Source organism: Erinaceus europaeus, chromosome 17 (assembly GCF_950295315.1).
Source record: "Erinaceus europaeus chromosome 17, mEriEur2.1, whole genome shotgun sequence".
In the NCBI taxonomy this organism is placed as follows: Eukaryota; Metazoa; Chordata; class Mammalia; order Eulipotyphla; family Erinaceidae; genus Erinaceus; species Erinaceus europaeus.
The window spans coordinates 14,176,589-14,192,800 of NC_080178.1; the positions used below are offsets into that span (position 1 = coordinate 14,176,589).

The following is a 16,212-nucleotide window of genomic DNA, read 5'->3' on the forward strand; positions in this document are numbered from 1 at the left end:
GCACTTTGCACCACGTGCACTTAACCTGCTGCGCTACCGCCCGACTCCCCCAAACTGAATCTTTTAACCACATTTATAGTAATAAGTCGCCTGTGAGCCTGACATCATGCGATAGGTAATCTAGTTTCAGATTGTAAATCACTGCTATTTGGTTGTTGGTAAGAATTATCTTTTGGCATTGTTTCTACAACAATGGGATTTGGGGTGTTAAATAAGCAATTGGCCTCTGGTAAATAGTAACTGAACTGTTTGTTCTTCAAAGCAGCAATAACTCCACACAAAGATGCTTTACATGCTGGGTTAACCGTGTGTTACCTGTGGGTCTGTGTGTCTCAGGGATCCTTGGTGACTAGCTGCTCTGTGCTTTCTGTAATAGTTGAGTCAGAAGAAGATATGTAAGAAGAAGAAAAAGAAGTCACTTCAGACTAGGAAACAGCGAAATGACAAGCATCAGAAAAACAATTTGATGCAAAAGTCCAAGTTAACAGAAGATGCCCAGGTAAGAAAATCCTGCTGCCTGCTTCTTCCTACAAATTGGCTAAAGAGTAGGAACAGGGGGCAAGGGGGGCGCGGTTTACTCTAAAAGAGAAGGGGAATGAGAGGGGGAGAAACGTTCTGGTTTTGAATTCAGAGCCTTTCTGTTGGTCCACTGGGCATCTCTGGACAGACGTCTGCCTTGGCCCGGTGGCCCTGTATTGGTGTAATGAGTCCAGGTTTATCCCAACTCCAGATTTCTAGACTGGAGAGTGGTTCTGGAACACTGGTGAATTTTCCCGTGAAAGATCAGATCTAGTCAGTCTGAGCCAAGTGTAGACTGATGATGCCTCTAGTCTTTCCCTTAGAGGCCTTACCACACCCCTCCAAGTCCCGTCACCATCCCTATTTTTGCTTGCTTTTTTTGACTAGAGCACTGCTCAGCTCTGGCACATGGTGGTGACGAGGGCTGAACCTCGCAAGTCCAGTGCTCAACCAGTTGACCCAAAAACCGAGCTGTCATTTTCTTTCTTTCTTTTTTAAATATTAATTAATTCATTTATTTTCCCTTTTGTTGCCCTTGTTGTTGCAGTTGTCGTTTTATTTCAATGCTTTTTATTCAGGTAGGTCTACTAGACCTTGTGCATGCATGATTTCAGCACACCTGTGCTGCCATTGTCATTCTTTTTATTTTAGATGGAAAGAGGGGGACAGTGACAGAGAAAGAGGGAGAGAAAGGCTGGGCAATGGCACACCAGGTTGAGTGCACACATTACCATGCACAAGGACCCAGGTTCAGACCTCCTGACTCCACCTACAGGGGGGAAGCTTCATAATTGGTGAAACAAGAGTCTCTCTTTCTCTCGCCCTCTCTGTTTCACCTTCCCCTCTATCCTATAAAAGAGAGAAAGAAAGGAAGGGCACACCACAGCGCCAGTTCACAATTCATGGAGTGTCCCCTAGTGCTGTGATGCTCCCTGTGGGGCTGGGGCTCAGAGCCAGGCCCTTGTGCGTGGTCAAGTGCAGGCTCACCCGCATGGGCTATTTTCTGTAGCATGTTTTTGTGTCTTTGGTTTCTTTGGTTTTTATATTTGCAGCACTGGGATCTCTGCACACATGACACCACATGTATTGTGTATGTACCTATATATGGGGATAGAGAGAGAGAGATGAGAGAGAGAGAGACATCACAGCACCAAAGTGTCACAGAGTTCTAAGAGCTTGGTGCCTTCCCAGATGAGATTTCTCAAAGGTTCACCAACTTTTTTTTTTATTCTCTTCTTATCTTTCTTTTTTAAAATATATTTTTAATGAGGAAGACACACATTTTAATGAGAAAGACCAGAGCACTGCTCATGTCTGGCTTATGGTGGTGCTGGGGATAGAACCCGGGACCTCAGAGTCTCAGGCATGAAAGTCTTTTGCAAAACCATTATGGTGTCTCCCCAGGCCAACCTTTTTTTTTTTTTCTATTCTAGTTCAAGAGTGAGAGGAAGGAGGGAGGGAAGGAAGGAGGGAGAAAGAGAGAGAAACGACATAGCACTGTTCCACCATCCATGGAACTTCCCCTGGTGCTGTGATGGTCCCATGTGCTGCCCAAGTTTGAACCCAGGATCTCATGCATAGTGATGTGTGACTCTTATCAAGTGAGCTGTCAACTTCGGCCAATTTTCTGAGGATAAAGAGTTTCACTGCCTGGTGAATTGGGTCAATTATGAGTAAATTCGTTGCAATGGATCAATTTAAAATGTTCTCTTTACCCTCAATCCTTCTAGGAAAGGGCAGGGTTTGCTTCTACTCTGCAAAAGCAGCCAACTTTTTTCAAAAACTCAGAGAGTGCCAGTTCTTCAACAATGAAAAATGAAAAACCAAGGTTGAATGAGGTAGTGTCTTTGCTTGACATTGTTATTTTACTTACTCATGAAAAGACTTATTAAGAACATTAGTGGTGGTGTATTTCAAGTGTCCAATGAAGTGATTTGGTAAAGATCATGAGGAGATTCCCACAGTTAAATTACTGTCTCTATCACCTCACTTGTTTTTCTTTTTGGTGAGAACACTTACATCCAACTCTCTTAACAAGTTTTAATTATAGAACACAGTATTTTTTTCTTCTTCTTAATTTCCTTTATTTTTCATTTATTCCCTTTTGTTGCCCTTGTTTTATTGTTGTAGTTATTATTGTTGTTATTGATGTCGTTGTTGGATAGGACAGAGAGAAATGGAGAGAGGAGGGGAAGACAGAGAGGGAGAGAGAAAGATAGACACCTGCAGACCTGCTTCACCGCCTATGAAGCGACCCCCCTGCAGGTGGGGAGTTGTGGGCTTGAACCGGGATAGGAGTGAGTTTTTTTGTCTATTTTTTGTTTTGTTTCGTTTTAATTTTTTTATTTTTAAAAAATATTTATTTATTTTCCCTTTTGCTGCCCTTATTTTTCATTGTTGTTGTAGTTATTATTGTTGTTATTATTGACATCATCATTGTTAGATAGGACAGAGAGAAATGGAGAGAGGAGGAGAAGACAGATAGACACCTGCAGACACACTTTGCGTCACATGTGCTTAACTTGCTGCGCTACCACCCAACTCCCTATTTTAATTTTTTTAATTTAACTTTTTTTTTACCACTTGCATCACCAAATGTCTGTGTCCCCATTCTCACCCCCATAGATAGTCACTGTAGTTCCTCCACAATCTTGAAAATAGATTTTTTTCACATTTATATATTTACTCATTCTCTATATTCTGTATATGACTGAAACCATTCTGTAGTTGTCCTTCACCTCCTAACTTGCTTCACTGAGCATAATCTTCTCCAATTCCACCCACTTTATCCCAAAGGATACAATATCATCCCTTTTTATTGCTGCATAATACTCTGTGGAGTGTATGTCCCATAACTTTGTTATCAAGTCATCTGCCAAAGGGCATTTTGGTTGTTTCCAGGTTTTTGCTATTGTGAATAAAACCTCTATAAACATGGGGGTGTGAAGATCCCTATTGTATTGTATTGTATTGTTATTGTATCTTTTGGGTATATGCCTATATGCCTAGCAGCGGATTGCTGGGTCATACGGCATTTCTATTTGTATTTGCCTAAGGATTTTTCATACTATTCTCCAGAGTGGCTGCACCAGTTACATCACCACCAGCAGTGTAGTAGAGTTCCTCTCTCTCCACATCCTCTCCAACATTTATGTTCTCTTGTTTTATTGATGGAGTCCATTCTCATTGGTGAGAGGTGGAATCTCAATGTTGTTTTTTTTTTAATTTTTTAAATAATATTTTATTTTATTTATTTATTCCCTTTTGTTGCCCTTGTTTTATTGTTGTAGTTATTATTGTTGTCGTCGTTGTTGGATAGGACAGAGAGAAATGGAGAGAGGAGGGGAAGACAGGAGGAGAGAAAGATAGATACCTGCAGACCTGCTTCACCACCTGTGAAGCGACTCCCCTTCAGGTGGGGAGCTGGGGGCTCGAACCGAGATCCTTGAGCAGGTCCTTGTGCTTTGCGCCACCTGCGCGTAACCCACTGCGCTACAGCCCGACTCCCTCAATGTTGTTTTTAATCTACATTTCTCTGATGATGAGTGAATTAGAACATCTCTGCACATGTCTGTGAGCCATGTGTGTCTCTTCTTTAGAGAACCGGCTATTCATATCTTCCAATGTTTTGTTGGCTTGTTCTTTATAGATGTTTGATACTAACCGCTTGTCTGAAATGAAGTGTGCAGACATCTTTTCCCATTTGCTGGGTTTCCTGTTTATCCTTGTGGAATTTTCTTTTGATGTATAAAAGCTTTTTAATTTGATACAGTCCAATTAATCATTTTTTGTTTTTGTTTCCTTTGCCCATGGAGTGGAGTCTTCAAATATGACTTCAATGTTGAGGTCCTAAAATGTTTCACCAATGTATTCCTCTATGTATTTTACCATTTCAAGTCTCATTTTTCTATTGTATATTCTCAACTTCCTTTGTAGAAAATTAATTGATCATATATATGTGGTTTCTTTTTGAGGTTTCTTCTTTTTTTTTTTTTCCTCCAGGGTTATTGCTGGGGCTCAGTGGCAGCACTACAAATCCAATGAATCCACTGCTCCTGGAGGCCATTTTCCCCATTTTTGTTGCCCTTGTTGTTGTTATTGCTGAACAGGACAGAGAGAAATGGAGAGAGGAGGGGAAGAAAGAGGAGGAAGAGAGAAAGATAGACACCTGCAGACCTGCTTCACCACTTGTGAGAGACCCCCCCTTTCAGGTGGGGAGCTGGGGACTCCAACTAGGATCCTTATGCTGGCCCTTGCATTTGGCACCAAGTGCACTTAACCCGCTGTGCCACCACCACCACCCCACCCCCGTTTTTTTTTTTTTTAATTTTTTATCAGAGCACTACTCAGCTCTGGTTTATGGTAGTATGGGGATTGAACCTTGGACTTGGAACTTTAAGTATAGGAGTCTCTTTGCATAGGCATTATGCTATCTACCCCCTCCCCCATGAGCTTTCTATGCTGTCCCACCCTTGACTCTTGCAGATTCTCTGATTTCTCCAGTTAGTACATCCCTCCCCAGGATGAAGAATGCAGTGGCCTTCAGTGTCATTCCTTGTCAGTGCCACAGGGAGCGAGGATACACGGGAAAATTGAAAGGAAAACTGACGCTGAGGTCACTGAAATCCAATCTCAAACTGCAGTGATCTGTGACTTAATATTCAGACTGTAAGAACAAGCTACTTTTTCTTCCTTTCCTCCCTCCACCCTTCTTTCCTTCCTTCCTGTTTCCTTCCTTCCCATAAATTGTATTTTGTAACTGCGACATGTGAGGCCCACTGCTGGATGTTGAGGAATCAACATTGAACTAGACTGTCCTTTCCTCAGAGCCCTTAGAACAGGGGTGAGGAACCTCTTTCTGCCAAGAGCCATTTGAATATTTATAACAATATTCAAGGGCTATATAAAAATTATCAACTTGGGAGTCGGGCTGTAGCACAGCGGGTTAAGCGCAGGTGGCGCAAAGCACAAGGACTGGCATAAGGATCCTGGTTCGAACCCCGGCTCCCCACCTGCAGGGGAGTCCCTTCACAGGTGGTGAAGCAGGTCTGCAGGTGTCTATCTTTCTCTCCTCCTCTCTGTCTTCCCCTCCTCTCTCCATTTCTCTCTGTCCTATCCAACAACGACGACAATAATAACTACAACAATAAAACAGCAAGGGCAACAAAAGGAAATAAATAAAAATAAAATATTTTTTAAAAAATTATCAACTTAAAAAGCAAGATCAGAAAAGAAAACACAAGTAGAATCTGAAATGGAACTGGCGTATTGCACCAAAGTAAAAGACTCTGGGGTGGGTGGGTGGGGAGAACACAGGTCCATGAAGGATGATGAATGACACAGTGGGGGTTGTATTGTTAAATGGGAAACTGGGGAATGTTATGCATGTACAAACTATTGTATTTACTGTTGAATGTAAAACATTAATTCCCCAATAAAGAAATAAATTAAAAAAAATTATCAACTTAAAAGTTCACACTTAGAGGGCCCAGAAGGTGGTGCACCCAGTTAAGCACACATATTACCATGTATAAGGACCTGGGTTCAAGCCCCCACTCCCTACCTGCTTGAGGGACACTTCATGAGCAGGTGTGCAAGTGTTCTTTCTTTCTCCCTCTCTATCTCCCCTCCTCTTTCAATTTCTCTCTGTCCTAGCCAATAAAATAGAAAGAAAAAACTGGCTGCCTGGAGCAGGGGAATATGGCTGGCACTGAGCCCCAGTGATAACCCTGGCAGCAATAAAAAAAGAAAGAAATTTTTTTTTAAAAGTTCAGGGCAGGGGTAGATAGCATAATGGTTATGCAAGCATATTCTCATGGCTGAGGCTCCAAAGTTCCGGGTTCAATTACCTGAACCACTATAAGCCAGAGCTGATCAGTGCTCTGGAGAAAAAAAAAAAAAAGCCTTAATAAATAAAACAAAAAGACTCTCATGCCTAGGGTTCCAAAGTCCTGGGTCCAGTGCCCCACACCAACATAAGCCAGAGCAGTGCTTTGGTTAAAAAAAAAAAATGCCCTTAATGTTGATAGGAAAAAAACTCCTAGGGGACCAGGCGTAGCGCACATGGTGGTAAGGGCCGGCTGGTGGCACACCTGGTTAAGCGCACGTGTTATAGTGCACAAGGACCCGGGTTCAAGCCCCCGGTCCCCACCTGCAGTGGAGAAGCTTCCCAAGTGGTGAAGCAGTGCTGCAGGTGTCTCTCTACCTCTCTCCCTTTCTATCACCCCCGTCCCTCTCAATTTCTGGCTGTCTCTATCTAATAAATAAATAAAGATAATAATAATAATAAAAAGACCTGAGTAAGGATTCCAGTTTGAGCGCCTGGCTCCTCAACTGCAGGGGGAGTCACTTCACAAACAGTGAAGCAGGTCTGCAGGTGTCTATCTTTTTTTTTAAATAAATTTATTTATTTATTCCATTTGTTGCCCTTGTTGTTTTATTATTGTAGTTATTATTATTGTTATTATTGATGTTGTTATTGGATAGGACAGAAATAGAGAGAGGAGGGGGAAGACAGAGGGGGAGAGAAAGATAGACACCTGCAGACCTGCTTCACTGCCTGTGAAGCGACTCCCTTGCAGGTGGGGAGCCGGGGGCTTGAACCAGGATCCTTATGCTGGGTCTTGTGCTTTGCGCCACCTGCGCTTAACCCTCTGTACTACCGCCTGACTCCTGCAGGTTTCTATCTTTCTCTCCCCTTCTCTGTCTTCTCCTCTCTCCATTTCTCTCTGTTCTATCCAACAACAATAACAATAACAACAAGAGCAGCAAGGGCAACAAAAATGGGGAAAATGGCCTCCAGGAGCAGTGGATTCATAGTGCTTACAGATACTTGCTGTGCTTACAGCGCTCCACCAATAACCCTAGAGGCAAAAAGAAAGAAAGAAAAGAAAGAAAGAAAGAAAGAGGCTCCTAGATTTATAATATTTATTTATTTATCTACTGAATAGAGACAGAGAAATCAAGAGAGATGGGGAAGATAGTGAGGAAGAGAGACACCTGCAGCTTTGCTTCACCACTTGCAAAGCTTTCCCCCTGCAGGTGGAGACAGGGGGCTTGAACCGGGGTCCTTTAACATTGTAACATGTGCACTCAACTAGGTGCACCACCACCTGGGCCCTTATTTATTTATTTATTTATTTATTTATTTATTTATTTATTTATTATTCCTGCTAGGCACTCAATAAATACTAGTTTTCTTCTCTTCTTTGGATTATTAATCATTTGCATCCTCCCCCTTCTGTCTGTTAGAGTATCATAGTGAGTCAAAATGTGTGAATAAAGACAAAACACTCAAGTAGTACATAGCTTTTTTTTTTTCAAGTAGTGTATATTTTCCATCCTCATTCTTATCTCAGTGAGAAATGTGTTTGTTTATTTTAGTCACAGTTAAATCGAAGAAATGAAGGCACCTCTCTGAACCGATCAAAAATGACTGCCTTGATTCTGACTAAAAATAAAGAGAGAATGCAGGTATTTCACTTATGATTACCTATGATTTCTGCTAGCAGCTAGCTTTACTTGGGTTTCAAATGCAAAGTGTGACTTGGGGGGGGGTTTCCTCAGCCCACTTTAGTTTCTCATTTCCCACTGGCTCTGCTCTGGTGAGCAGCTAAGGTAGTTTGTACCTTCAGGCTACAAGCCACCGGACCTTCCTGAGGCCCAGCCAGAGCGGAAACAAATGCTTAATAGACAACCATTACTTTATAACCATGTGGCAAGATTTCAGGTTAAAAAAACAACCATGACTAGCCCTAAAAAATGGTAACAACAAACAGTTACCTCCAATCTTGATAAGGAACACTTCAAGTCCAGTGCCACCACTCATCATTTGTTACCTAGGTTGATGAATAATTTGCTTTTTTATACATAAGAAAAAGGGGGCAGAGAGATAACTCACTCAGTACGCACATGCCTTATCATATGATATGTGCAGCTTAGGTTTAAACCCCAGCACCACATGGAAGAGGCTTTGGTACCAGAGGAAGCTCTGATATTGTGCAGTCGCTCCCTCTCTCTGTCCCTCTGTCCCTCTACCTGAATGAAAAAGTGGCCCAGGGGGGCTGGGCGTTATCGCAGCAGCGCAGCAGGTTAAGTGCACATGGCGCAAAGCACAGGGACCAGCGTAAGGATCCTGGTTCGAGCCCCCCGACTCCCCAGCTGCAGGGGAGTCGCTTCACTGCGGTGAGGCAGGTCTGCAGGTGTCTGTCTTTCCCTCCCCCAATCTGTCTTCCCGACCTCTCTCGATTTCTCATTGTCCTATCCAACAACAACAGCAGCAATAACAACAATAACAATTACAACAAGGGCAACAAAAAGGGCAACAAAATGGGAAAAATGGTCTCCAGGAGCCGTGGATTCGAGGTGCAGACACTGAGCCCCAGTGAGGCAAAAAAAAAAAAAAAAAAAAAGTGTCCCAGAGCAGAGAAATCATGCATGTGACTTGGGTTTAAATAAGTGGGGGGGCTGGGCGGTGGCGCAGCGGTTTAAACTCACGTGGCGCAAAGTGCAAGGACCTGGGGGAGGTTGCTTGGGGGAGGGTCACTTCCGGGGGGGTCACTTCAGGGGGTCACTTCAGGGGAGGTCACTTCAGGGGGGGTCACTTCACAGGCGGTGAAATAGGTTTGCAGGTGTCTTTCTCTCCCCTGCTCTGTCTTCCTCTCCTCTCTCCATTTCTCTCTGTCCTATCCAACAACAATGACAGCAATAATAATAACAACGATAAACAAGGGCAACAAAAGGGGGGGGTGAGCCTCCAGAAGCAGTGCACTCATAGTGCAGGCATTGAGTCTCAGCGATAATCCTGGAGGCAAAGATAAATAAATAAGGAAAAAGCTCAGCAATAGAGTGAATGCCATGTGTGAGAACCTGGATTCAGTCCCAACCAGCACATTTTGTTTTTTGCAGGGGGTGGGGGGGGATTAAAATTTTCTTTCTTTCTTTTTCTGTCTTTTTTTTTTCTTTCCCCACCAGGGTTATTGCTGAGCTTAGTGCCAGCACTGTGAATCCACTGCACCCAGCAGCCCTTATTTTCCCCCTAATTTTTATTAGGACAAAGAGAAATTGAGAGGGGAGGGGAGACAGAGAGAAGGAGACAGAGATAGATGTCTACACACCTGCTCCACCGCTGGTGAAGTAGACTTCCTGCAGTTGGGGACCAGGGGCTTGAACCTAGGTCAAGCCCCTGGTTTGTGCACTGAGGCTCCCAGTTCCATTCCCAACACCATTAAGAACCAGGTAGACAACAAGGGCAACAAAAGGGAATAAATAAATAAAAATAAAAAAGAATCAGGTAAAAGTTTGACTTGTCTCTCTGTCATGTGATACTCTGTCTTGTGTGAAATAAGGAAAATAAATCAGATAAATCTAGAGGGCTGGGCAATAGCACACCCAGTTAAGGATGAAGTGACTCCCTTATAGTTGGGGATCTGGGGCTTGAACCGGGATCCTTCCGCTGGTCCTTGCACTTTGCGCCACGTACGATTAACCCTCTGTGCTACCGCCAGACTCCCTAAAGATCAAATTCTTCTCTTCCTTTATGTAAAGTTTCTAGGCAGCTTATAAATTACGGTCCCTGGGGGAGTCGGGTAGTAGCGCAGTGGGTTAAGCACATGTGGTGCACAGCGCAACAACCTGCATTCGAGCCCCGGCTCCCCACCTGCAGGGGCGGGGGTCACTTCACAAGCGGTGAAGCAGATCTGCAGGTGTCTATCTTTCTCTCCTCTTCTCTGTCTTCCCCTCCTCTCTCCATTTCTCTCTGTCCTATCCAGCAACAATGACATCAATAATAGCTACAACAATAAAAAACAACAAGGGCAACAAAATGGAATGAATAAATAAATATTTTTTTAAAGTTTATAAAAAAATTACAGTCCCTGAACTTTCCAGGGTAATACAAATACTGCAGTACCCACTGGTCTGTCTTTAACTTGGGCCAAATGCTTGGTTCGTTTCTGTCTTTTACCAATATCAGTTACTTGAGTATTTGGAGAGAAAGGCAAATAAATACTTCGAACCCCTTACAAACCCAGCCCAAATCCTACATGTAACTTTAGCAGTTGTAACATAAGTGAACTCAACTTTTATATCTTGTTTGCACAGAGAGAGAAGCCCGAATATACATTATCACGCCCTTCCAAGAGAAGCACAGACACCAGCCAAGAGCCGGCTCCAGCCCTGAAACCACACTGGTCCAGGAATAGATATCCTGCCACAAAGAGAGGCCACGATGCCCTGACAGAGTACCCGTCCCTGCACATATACACATACCCATAGGTGCTTGGGCCACGCCACACCTGGGCATGTTTTGTATTAGAAACATGTATGTTAAAGGTGAACTGTGTGATCAGGACGGACATATTCATTTGTGGTATACTCTATAGTTCGCTCATCATGCCCTGACTTCCCAGTTTGTGCTTGTACTCTTGTGTATGCCCTCCAGATGCATAACTCAGGAATTAAATTATTTTTTTATAAAATTAAACTTACATTATGATGTATATAGTAAAACTTCCTCTACCAGAAATTGAAGTGTGTTTTCATGGAACTACCACACAGATATGGCTTTGAAATCAGTCTAGATAATCTCTCTAAAATTATGTGAAAATCAATTTTAAAGCATCAAACTATTTTTGAAACGTTCTGGAAGTATGTGATGTTAAAGCCTGGGCGGGGGTGGGGGTGGGGGTGGGGGAGTCAAAGCTTTCCAGCAGTGAATGATCAGACTGTTGAGTACCAAGTTTGCTGGGGGACAAGGTCTTCCCATAGAGAAAACAATTCACATAGTAACTACAGTTGAACATTGCAGATACTTGTAAATGTTGAAAACCTGGTGATTAAAAATCTAACTAGATGTTTCTTTTGATTGACTGACTGCATAATTATAAGTGAACAGAAGCTTTTCTTTTCTTTTCTTTTTTCTTTTCTCTTCTTTTTATCCCTCAAAAGCACCAAGCACTCCCTGCTGGTGACAGCCTAGCATATCAACAGACTAGATTCACACTAGAGCAAATACATCTAGTTCATGCCAGATCCCCTACACAGGGAGAGTGCTGGTGACCAAGTCAGGGCCTCACACATGTGAAGTCTGTGCTACACACCCTCAGCCCCAAGCCTCTCGTTTTGCTTTTATCATTTTCCCTTCACACTGGATGGAAAGTGTTCTACATGTTTTTCATCACATTTAAATTCTTTCAGTCACCACCTGGGTGGTTGATGAGTGATGGGGATCCCAAGGCTGAGCTGGTGACCTAGCTGCTCTGCCATGTGCACCACCAAGGCTCGAGCCTGGACCCACGGCACTGAAGGAAACTTTGGTGCTTTCACTCTCTGCTTTCTCTGTTTCTATTAAAAAATATTGGGAGTTGGGGGTCGAGCGGTATCGCAGTGGGTTGAGTGCAGGTGGCGCAAAGCGCAAGGACTAGCTTAAGGATCCCGGTTCGAACCCCGGCTCCCCACCTGCAGGGGAGTCGCTTCACAGGCAGTGAAGCAGGTTTGCAGGTGTCTATCTTTCTCTCCCCTTCTCTGTCTTCCTCTCCTCTCTCCATTTCTCTCTGTCCTATCCAACGACAACATCAATAACGACAACAATAATAGTTACAACAACAATAAAAAACGGGCAACAAAAGGGAATAAATAAATATTAAAAATTATAAATATATATATATTGTAACTGTGTGCTTAAGCTGGTGAGCCATCATTCAGTCATTTTAAATAAGTATTTATTAATTTTATTTATTTATTTAATTTTGGTCTCCAGGGTTATTGCTGGGGCTCCATGCCTGTACCACGAATCCACTGCTCCTGGAGGCTATTTTTTTCTCCTTTGTTGCCCTTGTTGTGGTTATTGTTGTTATAGATGCCCTTGTTGTTGGATAGGACAGAGAGAAATGGAGAGAGGAGGGGAAGACAAAGGGGGAGAGAAAGACACCTGCAGACCTTCACCGCTTGTGAAGCGACTCCCCTGCAGGTGGGGAGCTGGGGGCTCAAACCCGGGTCCTTATGCTGGTCCTTGGCTTTGCGCCATGTGCACTTAACCCGCTGTGTTACTGACTGACTCCCCTATTTATTATTTTTATGAGATCACAGCTTAGTGCTCTTATGGTGGTGCAGGAGATTGAACCTGGGACTTTGGAGGCTCAGGCATGAGAGTCTCTGCATAACCATTATGCTATCTACCCCTGAAATAATTTTTAAAAAATTAAAAGCTACATGGCAAATTAACTATTATCTGTGTCTTTTAAATTACAGAGAAATTGAACAATGTTGTTTCTAGATACTATGCACCTCTCCTTACCCCCCCACACTTAGATTTTATTTTTTTTACCTCCAGTGTTATCATTGGGGTTCAGTGCCAGCACTATGAATCTACTGTTCCTGGCTGCCATTTTTTCCATTTTATTGGATAGGACAGAGAGAAATTGAGAGGGAAGGAGAAAGACACCTGCAGATCTGCTTCACCACTTGTGAAGCTTCCCTCCTGCAGGTGTGGAGATGGAGGGGCTAGAACCCAGATCCTTGCATGGATCCTTGCACTTAGTACTTTGTGTGCTAAAGCAGGAGCGCCACTGCCTGGCCTGCTTTAAGCTTTTTAAAAATATTTTATTTATTTTTTATTATCTTTATTTATTGGATAGAGACAGCCAAAAATCGAGAAGGAAGGGGTGATAGAGAGAGGGAAAGAGGCAGAGGATAGCTAGCATAGTGGTTATGCAGACGGCTTTTCATGCCTGAGGCTCCAAAGTCCCAGGTTCAATCCCCCTCACCACTATAAGCCAGAGCTGAACAGTGCTCTGGTAACGAGAGAGAGAGAGAGAAGGAAAGATAGAGAGACACCTGCAACACTGCTTTGCCACTCACAAAGCTTTCCCCTTGCAAGTAGCTTGAACCCAGGTCCTTGTGCATTGTAACATGTGTGCTCAGCCAGTGTACCACCACCTGCCTTTATTTATTTTTTTTCCATATTTACTTGTTTTTAATGACAAAAAGACACACAAAGAGAGCTACCAGAGTGCTGCTTAATTCTGGCTTATGGTAGTGCTAGGGATTGACCCTCAGGCATTAAAGCCTTTTGCACAACCATTATATTGTCTCCCCAGCCTTGCATGATTGTTTTCAAAGGGATGGTAGACCAGGATGTGGCACAGTGGCTAGGGTGTTAGACTTAAAAGCATGAGGTCTGTCCCTGGCGCTACACATGTAAGGTTATAGTTTGGTGTTCTCTCTTTATTGGGAGGATTGATGGTTTACAGCTGACAGTAAAATACAGTAGTTTGCACATGTGTAGCCTTGCTCGGTTTTCCACATAACAATTCAGTCCTCCCAGTCTTGCTGGCCATCATGCTTCGGGACCTGAACCCTCCCCTAGTCCCTGAGTCTTTGACTTTGGTGCAATACACCAACTCCAGTCCAAGCTTTGCTTTTGTGTTTTCCCTTCTTTTAAATGGAATATCTGTCCATGCTTTAATTTTTTTCCCCCATTTTGTTCTAATTTGGGGTAGGGGATTGGGGGTGGACCTGAGACTTTGATAGCTCAGGCATGAAAATTTTCTTGCATAACCATTATGCTGTCTCCCCAGCCCCATCCATGTTTTTTACACTTGGTAAGACCTTCTGTTAGTTCACTTCAGAATCTTGTAGGAAATTATAGGGTATTTGTTTGGAACTTAAAATACCTAGGTTTGAATCTGACACAGGCTGGGGCAAGGGAAGAGGGCAGTAGCTTCAAGGCTATGGATAGGGCTAGGGAAGCAGCATAATGGTTGTGCAAAAGACTTTTGTGCCTGAAATTCTGAGGCCACTGGTTCAATCCTCAGTACCACCATGAGCCAGAGCTGAGCAGTGCTCTGGTCTCTCTCTGTGTATCTTTCTTTTTTTTAATTTAATTTATTTTATTTTATTTATTTTATTTATTTATTCCCTTTTGTTGCCCTTGTTGTTTTATTGTTGTAGTTATTATTGTTGTTGTCGTTGTTGGATAGGACAGAGAGAAATGGAGAGAGGGAGGGGAAGACAGAGAGGAGGAGAGAAAGATAGACACCTGCAGACCTGCTTCACCGCCTGTGAAGCGACTCCCCTGCAGGTGGGGAGCCGGGGCTCGAACCGGGATCCTTATGCCGGTCCTTGTGCTTTGCGCCACCTGCGCTTAGCCCGCTGCGCTACAGCCTGACTCCCTCTGTGTATCTTTCTAATATCTCTCTCATTAAAACAAATAAAATATTTATTTTATTTTAATTTTTTAAATATTTTAATTTAGGGGCCAGGTGGTGACGCACCTGGTTGAGCGCACATGTTAACAGTGCGAAAGGACTCAGGTTCGGGCCCCTGGTCCCCACCCGCAGGGGGAAAGCTTCATGAGTGGTGAAGAAAGGCTGCAGGTGTCTCTCTCTCTCTCTCCCTCTCTATCTTACCCTACCCTCTCAATTTCTTGCTGTCTCTTTCCAATAAATAAATAAAGCTAATATTAAAAAATTTTAATTTTAATTATTGCATAGAAACAGAAATTGAGAGGGGAGAGAGAGGGGAAGAGACAAGATACCTGCAGCCCTGCTTCATTACTCGTGAAGTTTTCCCAGGTGGGACCAGGGGCTTGAACCTGGGTGTCCTAGTGCATTTTAATGTGTGTGCTTAACCTGGTGCGCCATCATCTGGCCCCAAAACAAATAAAATGTTTTTGGGTGCCAGGCAGTAGTGTAGAGGGTTAAGTACACATGGCATGAAGCACAAGGACCTGTGCAAGGATCCTAGTTCTAGCTCCCAGCTCCCCACCTGCAGGGGGGCCACTTCACAAGCAGTGAAACAGGTCTGCAGGTGTCTTTCTCTCCCCCTTGCTGTCTTCCCCTCCTTGGTTTCTCTCTGTCCTATCCAACAAGAACAATAGCAATAACAGCAATAAAATAATAGTAACAAGGGCAACAAAAAATGGCCTCTAGGAGCAGTGGATTCATAAGCCCTAGTGATAACCCTGGATGCAATATATATATATATATATATATATATATATATATATTTTTTTTTTTTTTTTAAAGGTTGGGGTGGGGAGAGGAGAGTTAGCATAATGGTTATACCAACAGACTCTCATGCCTGAGGCTCCAAAGTCCCAGGTTCAATACCCTACATCACCATCAGCCAGAGCTGAGCAGTGCTCTGGTTAAAAAAAAAAAAGAAAAAGAAAAAGGAAAAACTAAGTGAAGTCTATTTTAAGTATGTTCCACGGGGCCCCTGGCTTTAGTAATTTTTGCTTGAGCCTGATAGCTAACTAAAAGTTAACTAAGTTTTAGGTAGACTAAAAGTATTTTCTGGGAAGATGATGTCAAAGTTGAAAATAGGACTAGAAAGCTGGATCGGGAAAAGAAAAACCCCCCCAAATTGGAAGAAAGTATATAAATACAGTTAACTGTTCACCCTTTGTGATTTCAAGTTCATTTGAATGGTGCTTTCAGCATTTGATCCAACATTGCTTTAAAGGACCCAAAACATCTCCTCGGCTCAGCCTGAGACAGCTAGGTCTTGCCTCACTGAAGCTCCGTCTGATTCTAGGGAAACAAAGATTACAAGTACAGCAGTCTCTCCTCACAGCCCCTGGCACCTTCTGGGCCCAGCTCAAGCTCCAGTCTGTCCTTTCCTCCCACATTCAGTCCAGGCTCTGGGCTACATTCTGTTAGCCACTCTCTTGCCAGCACCCTGAGCGCTCAC

The 16,212-nt window shown here is 43.3% G+C and overlaps 1 protein-coding gene across 8 annotated transcripts in view; it reads left to right on the forward strand.

Moving 5' to 3' along the window:
• The window catches only part of AGBL2 (AGBL carboxypeptidase 2), a 56,053-nt gene extending 44,904 nt beyond the window's left edge, over positions 1-11,149 (forward strand). For 4 of the 8 annotated variants that reach the window (XM_060176402.1, XM_016186389.2, XM_060176405.1 and 1 more), the window contains exons 14-17: positions 377-499; positions 2,250-2,357; positions 7,903-7,992; positions 10,621-11,149. In XM_060176402.1, the coding sequence (XP_060032385.1) occupies positions 377-499; positions 2,250-2,357; positions 7,903-7,992; positions 10,621-10,794 (495 nt within the window). In that variant the 3' untranslated portion in view covers positions 10,795-11,149. The remainder of the gene's footprint in view (positions 1-376; positions 500-2,249; positions 2,358-7,902; positions 7,993-10,620) is intronic. The other 4 variants (XM_060176407.1, XM_060176408.1, XM_060176406.1 and 1 more) reach the window with 3 other exon arrangements.
• Positions 11,150-16,212: the final 5,063 nt, after the last annotated feature.